This window comes from Xiphophorus couchianus, chromosome 24 (assembly GCF_001444195.1).
Source record: "Xiphophorus couchianus chromosome 24, X_couchianus-1.0, whole genome shotgun sequence".
In the NCBI taxonomy this organism is placed as follows: Eukaryota; Metazoa; Chordata; class Actinopteri; order Cyprinodontiformes; family Poeciliidae; genus Xiphophorus; species Xiphophorus couchianus.
In genome coordinates this window covers 1,909,333-1,929,651 of record NC_040251.1, presented here as the reverse complement: position 1 = coordinate 1,929,651, position 20,319 = coordinate 1,909,333, and the positions used below count along the sequence as shown (strand labels likewise).

The 20,319-nt window shown below is 40.8% G+C and overlaps 1 protein-coding gene across 5 annotated transcripts in view; it reads left to right on the top strand.

Annotated features, from left to right (window-relative positions):
- Positions 1 to 2,521: 2,521 nt before the first annotated feature.
- LOC114140482 (sodium channel protein type 2 subunit alpha-like) overlaps positions 2,522 to 20,319 on the top strand; it is a 41,898-nt gene continuing 24,100 nt past the window's right edge. For 2 of the 5 annotated variants that reach the window (XM_028010397.1, XM_028010394.1), the window contains exons 1-8: positions 2,522 to 2,812; positions 11,662 to 11,981; positions 13,465 to 13,583; positions 13,817 to 13,906; positions 14,977 to 15,105; positions 16,589 to 16,680; positions 18,399 to 18,650; positions 19,985 to 20,048. In XM_028010397.1, coding sequence (XP_027866198.1) covers positions 11,715 to 11,981; positions 13,465 to 13,583; positions 13,817 to 13,906; positions 14,977 to 15,105; positions 16,589 to 16,680; positions 18,399 to 18,650; positions 19,985 to 20,048 — 1,013 coding nt within the window. In that variant the 5' untranslated portion in view covers positions 2,522 to 2,812; positions 11,662 to 11,714. Of the gene's footprint in view, positions 2,813 to 4,637; positions 4,895 to 11,661; positions 11,982 to 13,464; positions 13,584 to 13,816; positions 13,907 to 14,976; positions 15,106 to 16,239; positions 16,332 to 16,588; positions 16,681 to 18,398; positions 18,651 to 19,984; positions 20,049 to 20,319 lie in introns of those variants that run through there. The other 3 variants (XM_028010395.1, XM_028010396.1, XM_028010398.1) reach the window with 3 other exon arrangements.

Sequence of the window (20,319 nt, the reverse complement as noted above, 5' to 3'; positions counted from 1 at the left end):
TCTCTAAATATTAGGTTGTAAAACGAATTTTTTTAGTGATGTACACATTAGGATTTCCTACACGTCTTTGTGTTTTCCCACATTTACTCCGATTTCAGCATCTCAAATGTTCACGCACATAAAGCAGCAGACAACGGGAATGATGACATGTGAAGTACAAGCCACTTTTAGCCAGTGTTCGAACAAGGCTTCAAAATTTCTCCCTCTGCTGCTAATGAAACAGACTGCAAATTCACAAACAGCCGTGAAATACGACGCTCAAGGAAAACATGACATAATGTTTTGGGGGGTTTTTTAGAAGATGTTTGCATTGACTGATTTTACAACCCTGCATAAATTTGATAGTATATTTCTAAGTGACTTCACTCAGTTGGGATTCCCTAATAGGTGCTAGCATTGAGCATGAAGACTGGAATTATAAACGTGTTCCTTGTAGATTTGATATGTTACCTTGTAGCAGTCTTGTAGCTTTGTATGTATAAGACTATATGAACAGCCAACATAAAGATTTAGCACATGCCATAACTTGATAGCTTACAGTTCTCTGTATAGCATCAAAAACACAAAGTAATACCTAAGAAATATGGTGTTTTGTAGACTTTGACTATGTCTACTTTCTCCCATGCTGTGAGGGTGTACCCTTGACTCTATAGAATAATAACACAAAGGGGTTATGTTCTGTAAATTTCTAAGGTTATAAAACACTAACTGAAATGCATTCATCAAACCTGATTATAAGGGTGTGTTTATATGAGGTGCCAAATATGTTCCCATACTGAAGTGAAACTCCTTTCAGCCATGTGAGAAGGACGTGGTTCACTGAGCACAAGGGTGTGTGTCCACCCTGAGAATGACGCTTTCCTGTTTCTACACCAGGGGTTTTGTTCAACTGACAATATTTGAATGTTTTTGTTTTATTATTATTATTATTGAAGGCACAATACTTTATGCATAACTGCAGCTGTACAGTTATGTGCAAAGATGGCGTTGCTTTTCTCAATCCAAGCGTTCAATGGAGATGCCAGATGTAACTTTGCAAACCTAAGACCTGCTGCCAAATTCTGAAAAAAAAAACATTACCTGTAACTGTTCTTCAATATTGGGAGGAAATAAAAAATTGTGGTTTTAATTGTAACTTTGCATACAAAGTTTTTAAGGAGTTTCCACAGTACCTACTGTCATACAGCAAAAGTGACGCTACTTTTTCCACACTTCTGCATTCTGTTTTCATGTTTTCTTTTTTTGATAGATCTTTTTTTATTACGTCTTTGAGCACAGCTTGGAGTAATGGATGTCACATATTTTGAAAGTGGCCATATTGACTTCTCCAACTGATAGGCAGAAACAATTGCTTCAGAAACAATGGTGTACGCTCTTGGAGTGTCTGTCTACATTTTTTTTCTACTTTTACAGTATTTCTCAGTCTAGAGTAGTGGACTTCAATTTGTTTGAAATTCGTCTTTTATTCAACAACAATTTCTTCTCAAAGGTCATGCTGATGACTTTTCTCACTTGGCACTGTTTTAATAAAAACCTTTCTGGACCAGACAAACACATAAATACTTCTTAAACTGTGCATAGTAGGGACTAAAGGACTTTAGATAATTTTGAAAAAGCTGGTAGACTGTAGAGTGGCGTTGCTTTTTAATGCATTGATTATTATAAAACATGTAGAGAATTGTGTGTTCGTCAGTTTCAGACTGATTTGAAACTCTTCCAGTATGTGTTAATACATAAAACGAAATCTGTTTTCCAGATACAGAATTGTATTTATTTTTGTTCACGTCATTGTTTTCTAACGACATAACTTCCTTTACAAAGGCCATGTTTCCTTTCAGCCACATTGAATAAACGTCCCATATCCCTTACGTAACATAGGTTGTGTAATTCCACAAATTATCCGGCAGGTAGCAGTGTTTCTCCAGAAAAGATGGACAGAGTGAAACGCCTCGTTCGCAGAATGCGTGGTCTGTGGACGCTAAGGTGGTCGCCACGTGAGGTTGCACGTGTCTGAAAACCTAAACAAGTATCGAACACGTTATTTAACCATTGTGAATTATGATGATCAGAAAAAAAAATAAAAATAATCAGCATTGATACATCATAATTGATATGTTTTTTTATATATATGGTCAAAGAACTATGAGTGAAAAGAAAGCAAAATAAAAATGCTAGTTAAGAAACACATAATAATAAACAATACTACCAATAATACATATATTGTTATTATTATACTTAGAAATAATATTGTAATAATTGATGATAATATAATAATAGAGTAGACAATAATAACAACAGTAAACTTTATAATAATAATAATAATAATAATAATAATAATAATAATAATAATAATAATAATAATAATAATAATAGACCTATAAAATATAATATCACCTGAACTTTAAAATATTGAGAAATTCTGGCTTTTTCTTTTGGTGACGAACAACAGGTTGCTCGCATCTCGAACCGTGGTTTGGAAATGTTCTAGAAGTGCTGCACGTACGGGCCATTTTGTGACGGTTCCCGTGTTAACGACACTCGCTCCCAGACCGCCGCGCCGTGCTAAACCAACCGGAAGCGCGGAATGATTTCTCCACGGCAAGCAAGGGCGGATAAAAAAAGGAGGGGAGAAAAAAGCATCAAAGAGTCGCTTATTAGATGATTATACGTTCGCCTAACGGGATTTCACAAAAGAAGGGGAAAAGCCTTTAAATCTCGCATTGACTGACCACCCATTTAATCACTGTAGGATTATTCTTTTGGATATGGGCTCTACCTTCAGGGTCCCCACCTGCTGGGCACCGTAATGGTGGTAAGTATTCACATATTTTTTACTGAATATAAAAAAAATATGTAGCCTGACAGTTTATTGAGACTCAGTAATATGTGGTTTTAATTGCCAATTTTGTGTGACGTAATTTTTAAGCGTTTTTGTGATAAATTAATCCATGTAACATCAATGGTCTATGCTTCGGTGTGGTGTTTTTATCTTTTTCTATGATATCCCTCCGCTAATTGCGCGCTCGCCAGGCATATTCAGCATTGTTCCTCTGCATATTTTTCTCCTTCATTGATGAGGTTTCAAATGTAAAACAAAGGTTAATGTATATTTTTTTCCTCTATGTAAAACCAGCCAGTCATTAAAGAGGAAATCTACCCCTGTTACGAATCAAATTGTCTTTTCGTCGTGACAAACAAACCTGTGTGAGACAAAAACTAGAATCTTTCACGACGTGCGCGTGCTGGTAACGAATTTTTTCGAGATCTTTTTTGTTGTTGTTGTTGTTGTTGAAATTATACCCGAGGGTGTGTGACCCAGAAACGGACAACATTCATCCAGGTTTCGAACAGGTAGGCAAGACCTACGTGTGAGTGAGGTGACAGGGGGAGAAAAAAAAAAAAAAAAAAGCTCCTCCATCTATTTTTGGAAAATCAGTGCGCGCGCGCGTGTGGGCGAGCGTGTGCGTGTGTGTAAGGAAATGACAACAGTGCACACACATCTGGGAAGGACACGCCCAGACTCATTCAGAACCATTTGTTCCACTGTCACTTTTAGATCACCTTTCACATGTATAGTTTACTCATTTATAAACCAGTCGTTTTCCCCTTGCTCGTCAGTCTTGAGAGTCGCCATCTTTAAACTCGTCAATAACGCATAAGGTGTCATTAGGTTAAGACTATCAGAAATAAGGTCGTCCTCTGTCTGCTTGGCAATAATGTCATTTTGCACTTTCCAGATCGGGTCATTAGAGGACAGTGAAGTTGCCTTGCGTTTCGAAACTCCTTTAAAGGGCTATTTCACTCACTTTCAGAACTATGGATGCAGATAGCTCAGACAGGATTCTGGCTGGATAACAACCTCTCTTTTTGGCAATATTGCTAGAGCTCATTAACATTGATTGGTTGCCTGGCACAAACGCCGCCACTGCCATGCTTAACAGCTTGACAGGAAACAAACAGACAAAATAGCTATAATACGTAATGTATTTGACCATATATCAGCTATTTTGAAAAATGAAAAAGCCTGTGTGATTAAACACATAATGAAACATCCACAACCGTATTTATCTTTAAAAGTGTATAAATATTACTGTTGGATGTCATTTATTTTATTTTGTCAGGCTAGGTTTTAGCAAAAAAAAAAAAAAAAGTTTTATTTTGTATCTGATACCACTAACTGAAAACATGCTCTGCTGAACAGAAGCTAACATTGCTGCGCAATAATTTAAGCAATCTTCGTTATGCCTCTTAAGAAATCCTTTGCATTAATAAAATATCCTGAATGACTTCCACCAGGTGAGACTTAATGTTTATCTAAAACAAATAAATAAAGGTTGACCGTTATCTATTTCTGACAGCAGCATCTGTCATTTTTAAGTGACAAAAGAGGAAATAGGAAGAACTCTGAACAGGTGGAAATACTTTTTCAACAGCACTGTTTACATAGCCAAATATAAAACAATCTGGCACAGAACAACTTAGCCAGTTTTCGGGCATTTTATGTTTTGAAACAAGGAGGATAGCAAAATATGCGGAACAGCTCTTTATTCAGTGGTTTGAATCAGAAGCCAACTTCAGCCGGTTTCCAGAAGGAGGTGGCAGTGGAGGCTGTCTGCTGCCGCTGCCGCCTCTAAAGCCAATGAAACCCTCAACCTCGGTTAGTCTCCCACCTGTGTGCGCGTGCAAATACCCACGCTGACGGGGCTCTTTGATCTATACCGTCCTGAGTGTTTACTCCTGGGGAGGTTTCATCGTGTTGTTGCTGTGGGAGTATCCAGAGGGTGCTTCTCGTTAGTGGCGAATGCGACGCTTTTGAGGTGAACACGGAGACGTCGTCAACATGGCGACAGCTGCTGCTGCTGCTGTGGCTCATTGTGAAGCCGCGACAACTCAGGTACCGTCCGACTTTCTTCTTTCTCGTCAACCTTCACATGTACGCTGGAAGAAATCAGCGCGCGGAGTTTCTGCCTGATTGCGTGTCAGGTTCTAGCGCGTGGGAACGTTGTCAGAGTTGCTCTAAGGTCACTTTCTCTGAAATGCAGCCAATTAAAAGTACCTAACGGGTTTTCTTCCGCCAGCAGCAGCTTCTTGTACACGTCGGCCCATCTATCTACGGCGGGCTTTATACAACCCTCAGCAGAAAAATAAGCGACTTTAATCGAGGTATCCAGTTGTTTGTTTTGGAGACAGCTGCCTTCCTCTTCTTCAGCACCATGGACAGCGAACCATCTGTCCATGGAAAATCATAGCGAACGCACGAGCATGAAGACTGATAATGGAGGCGTAATGTTAAAGAGAGGAAGACTTCCCTGAGACTCTGTATGTAGTTACCATTTTTGACTAACTGTTTCCATCTGTCTTCAGAAGTTACTTTAGAAAAATATTCACACAAGTATTATGTATTTATGTATATATATATTTTGTTAGTTTTTTTTTTTGTTTAAATCAGATGCCATTATTAAACGTCGTTCTCTCCATGCATAATAAATAATCAGTAATGTGCTGAAATTTTTACCCTTCAAATGCCGGCCTGGCTTGTGATTATTATTAATATTAGGATGTTTTGCTAGCATTATTTTTTAGTTAACTTTAAACATGTATTCTGCTCGTTACTGAGTAAAACTTGTCTAAAGTAAGCAGTCCTCTGCTGACATGATGCTCTAGCCTTTTAGCATGCCAACCATACTTTCAGGTAGCTTTACCTTTATAACAGTAATAAATTATTTTCAAGAGGATCCAGAAGGACTCTGGTCACCTTCTCTTAAATCTTAGGTGCTCTTAAATTATCATTACTTTCACAAAGATGTCACATTCTTATTAAGCAGGTTTTTGCATTTCTCTTAAAATCACAGTAAACAAATCTACAAACATCCAGTAGTTTTTACCGAGAAGCAGAATTGTGCTATGAGAAAATCCATCCAGGAAATGAGCAGACTGTGTGGTTTTGGATCTACAACGATCCCCAAATAAATTTTGTTCAATTCAATAAAACCTTGTTTGTTTTGTTTGTTATGAAGCGGATAAAGAAAAACACAAAACATTCATTTTTGTGTTCTCATACATAGAAAAAGCCAACCAGAGTTTTCAAGTTGACGATTTTGACCCTCACGAAAAAAGGTTTCTTCAAATCTTTTTTTTTTCCTGGGTGGAATGACCAAACGATAGACAGCTGCAGTCATTTTAGACTTAACTGAGTGGAAAAGTTTCCAATTTCTAATGGATTTTTCATTCGCATAAGAATGTATGATTGAAAATATACCACTAATACTTGATTCAAGCTTTAACTCCCATCTCCGGCAAAACTTCGAACACGTCCCGGGGGAGGTGGGGGACATGGAGTCTGAGTGGACCGTGTTCCGTGCCTCCATTGTCGAGGCGGCCGATCGGAGCTGTGGCCGCAAGGTTGTCGGTGCCTGTCGCGGCGGCAACCCTCGAACCCGTTGGTGGACACCTTCGGTGAGGGATGCCGTCAGGCTGAAGAAGGAGTCCTATCGAGCCTTTTTGGCCTGTGGGACTCCGGAAGCAGCTGATGGGTACCGGCGGGCGAAGCGGCATGCGGCTCGGGCGGTTTCTGAGGCAAAAACTCGGGTGTGGGAGGAGTTTGGAGAGGCCATGGAGAAAGACTTCCGCACGGCTTCGAGGCGGTTCTGGTCCACCATCCGGCGTCTCAGGGGGGGGAAGCGGTGCAGCACCAACACTGTTTATAGTGGGGATGGTGTGCTGCTGACCTCTACTCGGGACGTTGTGGGCCGGTGGGCAGAGTACTTCGAAGACCTCCTCAATCCCACCAACATGCCTTCCACTGAGGAAGCGGAGCCTGGGGACTCTGGGTTGGGCTCTCCAATCTCTGGGGGCGAGGTCGCCGAGGTGGTTAAAAAGCTCCTCGGTGGCAGGGCCCCGGGGGTGGATGAGATCCGCCCGGAGTTCCTTAAGGCTCTGGATGTTGTAGGGTTGTGTTGGTTGACGCGACTCTGCAATATCGCATGGACATCGGGGGCAGTTCCCCTGGATTGGCAGACTGGGGTGGTGGTCCCCCTGTTCAAAAAGGGGGACCGGAGGGTGTGCTCCAATTATAGAGGGGTCACACTCTTAAGCCTTCCTGGCAAGGTCTATTCAGGGGTCCTGGAGAGGAGGGTCCGTCGGATAGTCGAACCTCGGATTCAGGAAGAGCAGTGTGGTTTTCGTCCTGGTCGTGGAACACTGGACCAGCTCTACACCCTCAGCAGGGTCCTGGAGGGTGCATGGGAGTTCGCCCAACCAGTCTACATGTGTTTTGTGGACTTGGAGAAGGCGTTCGACCGTGTCCCTCGGGGAGCCCTGTGGGGGGTTCTCCGGGAGTATGGGGTACCGGGCCCTTTGATATGGGCTGTCAGGTCCCTGTATGACCGGTGTCAGAGTCTGGTCCGCATTGCCGGCAGTAAGTCGGGCTCGTTTCCGGTGAGAGTTGGACTCCGCCAGGGCTGCCCTTTGTCACCGATTCTGTTCATCACTTTCATGGACAGAATTTCTAGGCGCAGCCAAGGTGTTGAGGGGATCCGATTTGGTGGCCTCAGGATCTCATCTCTGCTTTTCGCAGACAATGTGGTCCTTTTGGCTTCATCAGATCGTGATCTGCAGCTCTCGCTGGATCGGTTCGCAGCCGAGTGTGAAGCGGCCGGGATGGGGATCAGTGCCTCCAAATCCGAGGCCATGGTCTTGAGCCGGAAAAGGGTAGAGTGCCTTCTCCGGGTCAGGGGGGGTGTCCTGCCCCAAGTGGAGGAGTTTAAGTATCTCGGGATCTTGTTCACGAATGGGGGAAGAAGGGAGCGGGAGATCGACAGGCGGATTGGCGCAGTGTCTGCTGTCAAGCGGGCGCTGTACCGGTCCGTCGTGGTGAAGAGAGAGCTGAGCCAAAAAGCGAGGCTCTCGATTTACCGGTCGATCTACGTTCCCACCCTCATCTATGGTCATGAGCTTTGGGTCATGACCGAAAGAACGAGATCGCGGATACAAGCGGCCGAAATGGGTTTTCTCCGTAGGGTGGCTGGGCTCTCCCTTAGAGATAGGGTGAGAAGCTCAGTCATCCGGGAGGGACTCAGAGTAGAGCCGCTGCTCCTTCACATCGAGAGGAGCCAGTTGAGGTGGCTTGGGCATCTGGTCAGGATGCCTCCTGGACGCCTCCCTGGTGAGGTGTTCCGGGCACGTCCCACCGGGAGGAGGCCCCGGGGAAGACCCAGGACACGCTGGAGGGACTATGTCTCTCGGCTGGCCTGGGAACGCCTCGGGATTCCCCCGGAGGAGCTGGAAGAAGTGGCTGGGGAGAGGGAAGTCTGGGCCTCCCTTCTGAAGCTGCTACCCCCGCGACCCGACCTCGGATAAGCGGAAGAAGATGGATGGATGGATGGATGGACTTGATTCAAGCCTTCTTAGCAAGTCACACACCTAGCTGGATATCTGATCACTCTTTTTGGAAGAATTAGTAATACTGATTAAGATAAGTGGATTTTCTGAAACTTCACATGTTTCACATTTTATTATTTTCTTATGAGGTCAATGCAAATTGCTTCTATTTACAGTAGTTTGAACAAATTATCCTGAAATTAGCATTGATGTTTTTTTGTTGTAATAATTTAATTCTATAAAGAATAACAATTAATGGATTATTGTATGTCGCTCACATCTTTAGTTAGTATTTGTATGTGTGAGTCAGATCATATCTTACGTTTATAGCTATGTAATCTTTCCATAAGCAGAAATATCTTCTGGCCGTCCATGTTATCAGTCTGTCATGTTAAATTTGACTGCACAGACGTCCACCATGACAGCTACGCTTAGAGGTGGAGGGTCGGAGGTGAAGATGAGGACTAATGCGTCTACAAACAGCTGGACAAGCCGTGAAGCTACACGTTACAACACAAGATCCTTTGGGAGATTTTAGGACACACACGGATGTGTTTAATGGATCTTCTGTCGCAAAGATCCTTATTGGCCACAGTTTGAAATCTGCAGCAGATTTAAGTGTGAAAAAGATGCCTCATTCTGTCAGAAATTTATAGCACAGATGAGAAAGATAAAAGAAAACAGGCACATATTGGAACTGATAATCACAGTATTTACCAACATAATTGCCATGACAATTATGGCTTCATTTTAAATCCCCTGACTGATGTACAAAATGGCTAAATGTGACTTGTTTTTCTCCAGTAAACACTTCCACACAGAAGAGTGTTGTTATAATCACAACCTTAAAGTGTTTATTTGGCAAGATGTCTGCACTAATAGAGAGAAAGATCAGACTTTTTTTCTAATTTCCTGAGTAATCACCAGTTAGTCTAGTCAAACAGAAAATCATTTATTTCTAGTCAGTGAATTTCTGGCCCCAGATCACAATACTCCCAAAAAATAGATTTCTTTTATCATTTCATACCATATTACCAGACATCTCTAGTATCTATCTGAACATTATCTATAGTTACTACTAGGTCTGTCATGTTAACAAATTTTGCTGGATGTTAAAATTGTCCTGGAAATGATTACAATAAACGGTTATATTGTCATTTTGAGGTCATTTTTAGCTAATATAGTAATAATGACATGATAATGTGAGCACACCCACTCAAGTTTCTGCTTTCTAAAGCAGAGACCAGAAAACATTTTAATATCCAAAATAAAACAACAATAATCAAAATGGATTACGAAGTGTCTGTGACCACAATTGCATTTCAAAAAATAATAGTTATTCATCTTAGACAGGAAAAACAGGCACAAGTGGCAGGTAGTGCAGACTAAATACTTCATATTGGTTGTCAAATATTTGCGCCGTTTCTCAAAATGGTGGCTTTTCAACAATATTAACAGGGAGCATCTCTGACGATTGTTGGGAATTATCGCGCTCATTTTCATTTATGATGCGATTAATTGATCGATTGCTGATCGTGACAGACTTACTGGATGCATTTGGTTGTTCGTATCGACTGTCTGTCTTTCTTTGAAACAGAAACACCCGTTGACTGACGGCGTGTGACGAATCAAGCAGGGATCACTTCTTTTGAGTCCCGGCCGATGGGGAGATTTCTAGAAATAATACTGCACACACAAGGGGAAGCACCAAGCAGCCAGTGATAATGGCTCACTAGGGTTTTTTTTTCTTTTGTTGAGGAACTTGTTTGTGTGTCTTCTCACCACTTGTCCCGCGGGAGCAAACCGGGCCTGGGTGTTGACAGGGGTAGGAACTGGTGCTGCTACTGATTAAGAAAATGGCAGCAGCTCATCGCGCTAGTTTATTCTAAATGTTTTCGATGAGGTTTTAATTTTTTCCTGTTCTAATCTGAAGCCATCTACTTGTTAATTACTGCAGGACAAAATGTCCTTTGAGTCTACAGAGAGCACTGGTAGCAAGAGGCAGAACACAGTGATAAAAAGACAAAGATATAGAGCTGCATAGGGAGGACTAGTTAGATAAATGCTGCTGTACAGTTCATTTATACCTCTATTCTCTCTTATATCATTACCTTCCTAAAATAAAGGCTGAAGTAAAATTTTGCCAGAGTGATTTTATCTATTTTTTATTTATTTATTGCCAAAATCCCTTTTAGCAAAAAAAAAAAAAAAAAAAATTGATTGATGATTATTTTAGGAAGTTAACGACATGTAACGTTGGTTACCTCAGTTACCCGTCTCCTTGCACTGTCCACATGACCTCACAAAAGTATTCACAACCCTTCAAGGTTTCCACAATATGACCACAAACTGGAATTTTAGTTTTTGGCACAGAGATTGGAATTCATTTCTACTCTAAAATGTTTTAGCAATCCAAGAGGAAAGTTACATTTTATAATGACGCACCACAAATCTGGAACTAACTTCCAGAAAACTGCAAAACTGCTGAAACACTTAGTTCCTTCAAACCAAGGCTAGAGTTACCTTTTAGTCAATAGTAAATGGAACACTGATTAAAATATTTGATGTGTATCGATGATTTATCTGATGGCATTTGACAAAATGTCATGTTTATTGCTTGTTTAACAATTAATAACTGTCTTGAGCTGCCTTGTCTCTGACATGCAATATACAAATAAACTTGAACTTAATGTATAATATTACACATTTTCTTCAACGTTCTTGTAGATGCTGATGGCTGCAATTTCCTGTAGCAGTCTGTAATACAGCGAATCTGTTGAAGCTTCTAACTGAAGACCCTGTCACAAAGAGAATACTCAGGGCTCGGGTTGTCTGTTATTTCCTGAACTTCCTGAAGAATCTTCAATAAAGTCGCACTGAAATGTATGAAGGAGGGAAAACATTCATTGTTTAAAGCGGAGTGGAAACAATCAGCGGGTGAGAATATTTTTCCTCGGGGCTGTATCAGTTTATTTCTCCTCAGGGCTCTGTCTGAAAAAGACTATGGATAAATCTGAAGCGGTTCATGTTCCGTGGCACTCACATCATCAGTCATCCGTTATAAAACCGAACATGTTCAGACTATTGTGTTCAACAGAAAGGCAGAGTGTTAGTCACTCTGAAGCATTAGCATGTGAAACCGGCTCGCTGCGTCCTTGTTTCTCACTCCTAATATCTATCCAGATGTGATGGCAGGTTCTCATGTCAAAATAAGAGCTTTTAATAGAGTAGTGATGACAACACCCGGTGTTTTTCACCCCTCCCGCACTTATTTCTCCGCAGCTCTCTTCCATAGCTGAGCCCCTCGTTGCCCTCTGAAGGAGCAGGATGTCAAGATGGCGCAGCTGCTTGTACCGCCCGGACCAGACAGCTTCCGCCCCTTCGTCCCCAAGTCGCTGGCCGCCATCGAGAGGCGCATCGCCGAGGAGGAGGCCCGGCGACCCCGGGCGGAGCGCCGCAGCGACGATGACGACGAAAACAGGCCCAAGCCCAACAGCGACCTGGAGGCGGGGAAGTCACTACCCTTCATCTACGGGGACATCCCTCCAGGTCTGGTGTCAACCCCTCTGGAGGACCTGGACCCCTTCTACAGCAACCAGAAGGTCTGTTTCACTCGGTCTCTGCAAGAGAAACAAAGGAGCATAAACACATTCCCATAATAACATTCATTTGTCCTTCAGAATAAGGAATGACTCGTGCAGTCAAGTTTGAATGATTGTAACTCTGCAGACTCCAGCTTTTTATGAAAGGTTGACATTTATTCTCCAGTGATCAAACTTTTATTTGCAAAGAAAGTTTCATGAACTATGTACAGAACATTTTCAGCATATTGGTTTCTATTAAAAAAAGTCAGAATAATCCATCTGTAACTCAAGGATAGTGTCATGTCTAAAAAGTAATAATTTTATGCTTCATTAAAATCAATGGCTGCATTTCCAGGAGTTTCATGTTTCATCCATGTCCTTTCAAAGAAATTTACATGATATCCACTTCAAGCTACACCTTTAGTTAGTGATGGGGCAAATAAAAATTAAAATAACCCGACTTAACATCCATATGCATGTCATTTCAGTGGACCGTTATTAAAAGTTCATGTATTTCAGTAATTCCATTTAGAAGGTGAAACTTGGAAAGATTGAAACATAATTATACGTTTTAATTCTAGTATTTATTTGCCAGAGAAACTGGATTTTGTCCATCCATCAGCACAAAATCCAATCATCAAAATTACCACAAACAAAGCTATTTACTGTGTAATAAAACAGAATGAGTTTGACTTGAGTTGATTAGCAGAAATAAATTACCTTCTCAGATTGTTTAAGTTAATATTCCATATCAGAGCATGTAAAGTAATGAACATCTTGTTGAATTAAAACATTTATCACACGTAACCATGAACATGATGTTCTTGAAGTCAGCATATGATTAGCTTTACCTACTATGAAGTTAATTTAGCGTCAAGACTCAGATCTCGGATTGACATCACATGCATTTTTAACAGTGTTTTATTTACACGAAGAAACCCTGCATGGTTTTACCTTACAAAAATAAATCCTATGATGCACAAAGTGCATAACCCCAAACATATACCTACGCACAAAAAGGCATTCATGTCACTCATTCAATCCATAAAATGAAGTAGGAAAGTTACTCTGTATTCGATAACATCCTCAACACTGTAGTGACCATTTTTGAAGGCATATGGCTCTCTCTAGTAAAGATAAAAACTCAATTACAGCATGACTATTTAGTATTGTAATAACTACAATAAATCCAATAAAAACTGGGCAATTTAGCATCATTTAGATAAACAAGTTATTTGTTTCCTGTATAGCACAGTAGTAGATAAGATAAAGTGTTAATATTCTTTATGGAAGTATGTACCTGCCATTCAGCATCACATTTAATAGAGAAACAAATAAACCATTTTCTTTATCTTATTTTGTAATAATGTGATTCATGGAGACGTTTTCAGGAGCAGCCATGTTCAGTTTCTGTATTTATGGTCATTGTGCATCACATTCTGTACAATGTTTTCTATGGAAATCTTAACCCTTTTGGGTCTTTTTTTTTTTTGTCTTTCAGACCTTCATAGTATTGAATCGTGGGAAGGCAATTTTCCGTTTCAATGCCACTTCTGCCTTGTACATCCTAAACCCCTTCAACCCTCTGAGGAGGATAGCTATTAAAGTTTTAGTGCACTCATATCCTTTTAGAGTTTATGGTGGATGCAGCTCGATTTGGATTAAAGGGGAGATAAAGGAGCTGCTGGTAAAGACTGTGCGGCTCTGAATGCTTTGTTGATCTACTCATCACTACAATACAACCAGAGGGCAATCAGTGTTAGTTTAAATGCTGTCTGGCTAGATGTTGTTTGACTGGTTTTATTGTTCTTTCAATCAGTCGATTTCCTTGTGCACCTTAACTTTGCTTCTACGATGTTCAGCATGTTGATCATGTTCACCATCCTGACCAACTGTGCTTTCATGACCCTGAGTAACCCCCCAGAGTGGGCAAAGAATGTAGAGTAAGTACACAGATGTCCACTAAGATTTATAATAATAGTGAGACGTGTTCATTCTCTTTCAGCTTTTTCACTGTTTGTCACAATGCAAACACAAAACTAAGCACCAACTGACCTGTTCTATATGGGGTTTCATTTGTAAGCAGCGAAAAGTGGACACCTTTAATTTGGGATTTTAAATGGGGTTCCATTTTTCAACATGTTATTCATTCATTTATAAATGTCACATCAAGCTAAGTGTTTAGTTTGTAAACTAAATACGGAGTTTGCTAATGAAATTGTGTTGGTAATTTATTAGCTTTCACCATCAAGCATTTGTAAACTACTTAGTTACTGAGACTAACAAAATATTTAACTTGCCAAAATATTTATTTTGAAGCCAAATAATCAGCTAACAAAATGAATTAATTATAATCAAAAAAATTATTTCACTAAGTAACTAAAACTTTTGTTTCAATTATATTTAGCTTGCGTACTAAGTATTTAGTTCAAACTAAATATTTAGCAGGGGCTAAATATTTAGTTTGCTAACTAAATATTTAAATTGGAGCTAAATGTTTTGCTTGTAAATTATTTATTATGGTAATTAAATGTTTAGTTTGAAACTCAAAGAATGAATGAATTACATGGTGAAAATACAACTTCGAAATATCCATCTCCCCCTGTGACAGGCTAATAACCCAAATTATTCATTTTTGACCAACTACACATGGTACTTCATAATTTGCCAGGTACATGTGGAGCTGATTGAATGTGAGCCCAAGGGTTTGATACTAATCCACACTGCACTTTTTAGACTTTAATTAGGACAACTTGTATCATTTTCCTTTCACGTCACATTTATTCACCACTTTGTGTTGGTCTGTGACATGAACTCCCAGTACTTGTCATTGAAATTTGTGATTGTCACAAGGGGGATGCATTCTCTTGCAATGCACTGTGTGTAGCACGAAGGTTGAATTCTGCTCTGTGTTTGACTTAGCTTTTCTCTCTCTCATTGCCAGTTGCAGCCAGATCCAATTGTTCTCTCTGCGTGTGTTTTCATTTCCTCTCCTCCTCAACTTGCCGTCCAGGTACACATTCACAGGGATTTACACCTTCGAGTCCCTAATAAAGATCCTGGCCAGGGGCTTTTGTGTGGGGAAGTTCACCTTCCTGCGGGATCCATGGAACTGGCTGGACTTCAGCGTCATCCTCATGGCGTAAGTATGACCACAGAGTCTTGTGAGGATTATCTTGAAATTATCTGTCACAGATTACAGAGTCAAAGGTTTTTAATGCTAATCGGCCCAGAAGATTAATACATCCTGAATGTGAGAAGATGAACAGAATGTAATCTGAAGCTTAGTAGTGTACCTTTTGAAAGCATGGCTAGGAATCATAAATGTACTCTGTCATAATGGATGTGAGCCCCTAAAGCACGCACATTGGCCCATATTTGAATCACGCCTCAGCGATTCCAGCTATTTGTCTTTAAAGTGCAAGACAAAGCCTTGAGTGTTACAGTGCATGCTTTTTTGTTGGTAAAGATTTTGTATCTTATATATTGTGTCATGTAGAGATGCACCGATCAGAGTTTTATGGCTCATTTCAAATCTCTTGGGAGTTTGTTTTCAAGGGTTAACATGCTAATGCTAATTCTGTCTAGCAGTCGCATTTCCATTGACCATACAGCTTCACAATCTGATAAATTTAATTAATAGGAACCTGCAAATTTTGAAAAGTTTTGGCTCTAGGATGAGGTATGTTTTTTTTGGCTGTACTGAAAATGGTTTATTTGACAAAACTGCAATGGAAACACTTTTCACATCACATGAGTCACGTGATTGACAACCAGATATTACCACTGGAGGAAACCACAAAGAAGTAGTTGACAGGAGGTAGTTGGGCGATGATGGTTTTTAGTGACTTATCACGTGAACAAACTTATTCACATGATTTTAATTGCGTTTCTTATTTAATGGAAACGCCACAATTGCAAGATTGTATTTTTTCAACAAATTTTGTGCACATTTATAATGAAAACGCAGCTTGTGCTTATTCCTTTGAGAACTTTTTAAGATATTTAATGACTAATATCAGGAAGAGGAGCAGTCTTCTTCCCTCTTTCAGAAGAACTCTGAAGAATATTGTTACTTTGACCTGGTAGTGTCGTGAGGTTTGAGTTTCTAAGCGATCACCAGCTGTTTCCTCGGTGCATCTCTAGCGTTGTGCTCCAGATTCCCATTTATTATCCCACATTTTCCGAAGCTGGACTATTTCTCCCATGTGTTATGTCTTGAGCAGTAGGTTTGCCTGTGCATTGCTTTGCAGTAACTGTGCATTTGATCCTGCAGGTATATAACAGAGTTTGTAAACCTAGGCAATGTTTCAGCTCTGCGCACATTCAGAGTTTTGCGAGCTTTGAAAACTATCTCAGTAATCCCAGGTAAGGGCGCCAGCGCCTGCTGCCAGCAACTCCTGCCATTTGTCCTCTGTGTGTGACCGTTTGCCGTCCCCCTCCTCTCCCCGCCCCCTCTTTTCCCCGTGGCCCTCCTTGTTGTCTCGTAACGCCTCGTGGGTGGATGTCTGATTTGTGTATGCGTGTACGTATGTGGGGTGTGTGTCCCACACCTTTCCCCTCTTCCAAAAACCCTCCTCCCCCTCCCACCTCCCCCCTTTCCCTTCCACTGCATTCCCTTACAGATATGTCACAGAGTTTGTGGACCTGGGCAATGTCTCAGCACTGCGAACCTTCAGGGTTCTGCGAGCCCTGAAAACAATTTCAGTCATCCCAGGTGAGAGAGCCATCAAGGCCCATAAGGTTAACATACAACGCTAATGGCTAACTGACATTTCGCTAACATCTAAACCCATGCGCCCGCCCCGCCTCTCAGCTCATCTCACTATAGCTAAGCCTGACGACGCTTGTCGCCGTCCCTCATGCTGCCTTCGTCCCAAGGCCAGTAAAAGCTGGAATCTGGCTCCAATCTGCACAGATTGACAGGATTCTCTGCTTTTAAGACACATCCTTTAAGGCAGAATTCTTTTTGGTTGAAATCTATTCTTGCCTTGGGAGCCTTCCAAGTAGAGTTTGTGCACTATTTCTTTCTTTCCTTTTTTGCATGAGACATTGCAAAAGCCGATTTTCTTGTGGCAAGCTCTGCGCGCGTGTGTGTGTGTGTGTATGCAGGGTTCCTCCTTACCTTGTTTTCCTGTGCATGTCTCGTTCAATGTTGTGTGTTTTTATGGTAAAAATACACAGTGAGTGGTACGAAATGGTACTTCACATCACAAATTAACACACAGCTAGGTTCAGAAGTTTACATACTCATTCATTAATTGGGTGTCATGATAGGTTTTGTCTTATGATGCATTTCAGCCTTTTTTTTCTCTTTGAGATAAATGAAATGATTTTACAGCAAGTTTTAATCGAATGCAAATGATCTCTAATCTAAATGGTTAGAAAAGTACACGCCTACCTACAGTACACCCTCATTACTTGTTTAAGAAGTTGTACACCTAACGCCATATTTGATAATTCATCATCATTGAATTGTGGGGAAAAAAAAGCAACTCAAGTGCATCATGTACGACTGCAAAACAGTGACACTCATGTTTGATGAGTGTGTATAACCTTTTGAATGGCACTGTAACACACCGTTAGCGCTTTACTTCGAGATGACTGTAACAAAATATCTACTAAATAGCTGTTTAAACAAATATGTAGAGTTTGAGTAAAGCAGAGGAGAATGGTATATATATATCCAAACCAGATGGTTTGGATATATAAATAGGAGGGATGGTGTGTGTACAGAGCTGAATTTCTGCGACAGTCGATACCTGTGAACATCCACAAAACTCAAAAACAAAAATCTGATCCATATCATGTTTAATGTTGCAAATATGTTCTTTAAATTCTGCTAATCAGCCGACCTGAAGCCAGAGAAGTTAGCCCACTAGCTCGTGGATTACATGTTGTTAGGCCTATTTAGGACTTTTACTTGAACTCTTTCTCTACCCTTTAAAAACCCAGTAAAATTATTTGCAGTGCGATTATCACCATTTTTAGGAAGGCAGTTGGACATTTAATCACATGAACCTATACGTTTGCTTTAGTCTGACTTTAAATTCTCTTTGTTTTGGTTTTGCTGCACTACAAAGCACACAGAACCAGAACCTGCACATTTGTTTTCTACATTAAGAAACCAACAGAAAACAATAGAAGCCGTAGCAACAGGAAGTTATTAGAAGGAAAATGAATCAATGCTGGAGTGCAAAAGTATTCACACCTCCACTTATTTTTTAGATTCATCAGTGGATTTTATTGGAATCTTTTAAATGTTTCAAAAAACAAAACTGAGCAAAAAAAAAACAAATTTTGTCACCTTGATTCCTGGATGACAGCAAATAATTCATACAGGAACTTTCTCTGCCTGCTACTGTAATTTATTAATAACTGTGTCTTCTCTGGTCAAACTGCGATTAATTAACTTTGGCCCACCTCCCGGTTTAGGCCTGAAGACCATCGTTGGCGCTCTGATCCAGTCGGTGAAGAAGCTGTCCGACGTGATGATCCTCACCGTGTTCTGCCTCAGCGTCTTCGCGCTGATCGGCCTGCAGCTCTTCATGGGCAACTTGAGGCAGAAGTGCGTGCGCGTGCCAAACTTCAGCAACGCCAGCAGCAGCAGCAACTCCAGCATCACGGGCAACGACACTGGCCTGTTCAACGCCACGCTGAACTGGACCGAGTTCATCAGCGATGAGAGTAAGCCAACATGCAGCTGGGTTAGCTTATGTCGGACGCAGCGATCTGCGAGTCGCGGGGCGGATAATCGTCCCGACAACGAGAGCCTCCCCCTCCCTCCACTCTTCGCCCCCTCGCCAGCAGCCGTCATTCTCCCGTAGCCCATCTGTGTGGCATGAGCAGCCTAAAGTGCTGCAGGAGAGTGAGTCACTGACCGCCAGCGGGACACCAAGGAGACACGCACCAGCTACATGACAAGCCGAGGCAGAGTCGCAGACAAACAAGGCGACAGAGGCAGACAAAGCTGATTAGAACCAAGTTGTTGGGATGTAGCTCAGCCGCTGGAACGGGCACGAGATTTTAATTTACAGTCAGAGAAACAAGAAAATCCTAAGAAGAAATCCAATCTAGATGGATATAAAAAGTGGATTTGCATTTAAAATTATTTACATCTTTTGAGCTTATTCCCATTTTCTTGATATTACTTCCACAATTTTCATGTAATGATTTTATGTAACAGACCGACACAAAATAAATGGAAGTGGAAGGAAGATAGTCACCTTGCTAAAATAATGTTTTAAGTCATTTTTGCCAAAATGATTTTTTTTCTAAATAAAAAACTTTAAAAAAAAAAAATTTGGCAAAAGATGACTTAAGCCAATTAGAAAGTTGAGAAAATGCTACATCATTTTAAAATTGTTTCACAAAAAATGATTTAAAAAATGTGGCATTCATTTGTTTTCAGCCCCCTTAATTCTGAAAACTTGAAATTAAACCCACTGCAACCAAATTGCCTTGAGTAATCAATTATTTTATAATTAGAGTCCACTTCTGTGTATCAGTATACATCCACCTCAGAGGTTTTTTTAGAGAACAAACCAAAACAGGAAGACCAAGAAACGCAACAAACAACTCTGGGAAAATTCATTCTCCAGACACTGAAAGATAGTGGTGGCAGAATCATGCTGTGGGAATGCTTTTCTTCAAGATGAACACAAAAAATGTTCCTAGATGTCAAAAGAATTGGTGGAGACAGCCCAACAGAAGCAAATGTAATTGATGCGATATTGGCTGAACAAAAAGGCACATTTCAGATTTGTAATATTTTACTATAAACCACGTCTAATTTCTTCTGAGTCAGCCTTATGCAGTTGTTGATCTATCAACTGAAATACAATAAAATTCTTCAAAACATCACAACATGTGAACAGGGTTGAAGTAGTCATAATATTTCTGCATAGATATGTATTAATCCTCGCTCACAAAAGCCACAGGATGCCTGTTCTGCTCCGTCTCTTTAATATCCTGTATGATGCGGCTCAGACTGTTGTCCCTCTGTCTGCCCTCCTCTGTAGGTAATTACTATCACCTCCCTGGCCGTAGGGATGCTCTGCTCTGTGGAAACGGTAGCGGTGCCGGGTAAGACTTGACATGTTTTATTTATGTGGCCAATTAGATGCACAGCAAAGCGGAGCAGACCCACTTTCGATTCCAGAAAGTGCAGCAAGCTTCCAAACTACTCCTTCTGAAGTACTGGGTTTGTTTGTTGATACTAAGAAGGACAGCGTTTGTTTTCAAGATTAAAACATGGCTTTGCTGCTAGCTTCAGAGAAGAAGTACTGCGAGTTACAGTTGGTCATTCAAAAATAAAAAATAAAACTTGTTCAGGGCACAGGTATTACATTTTTTA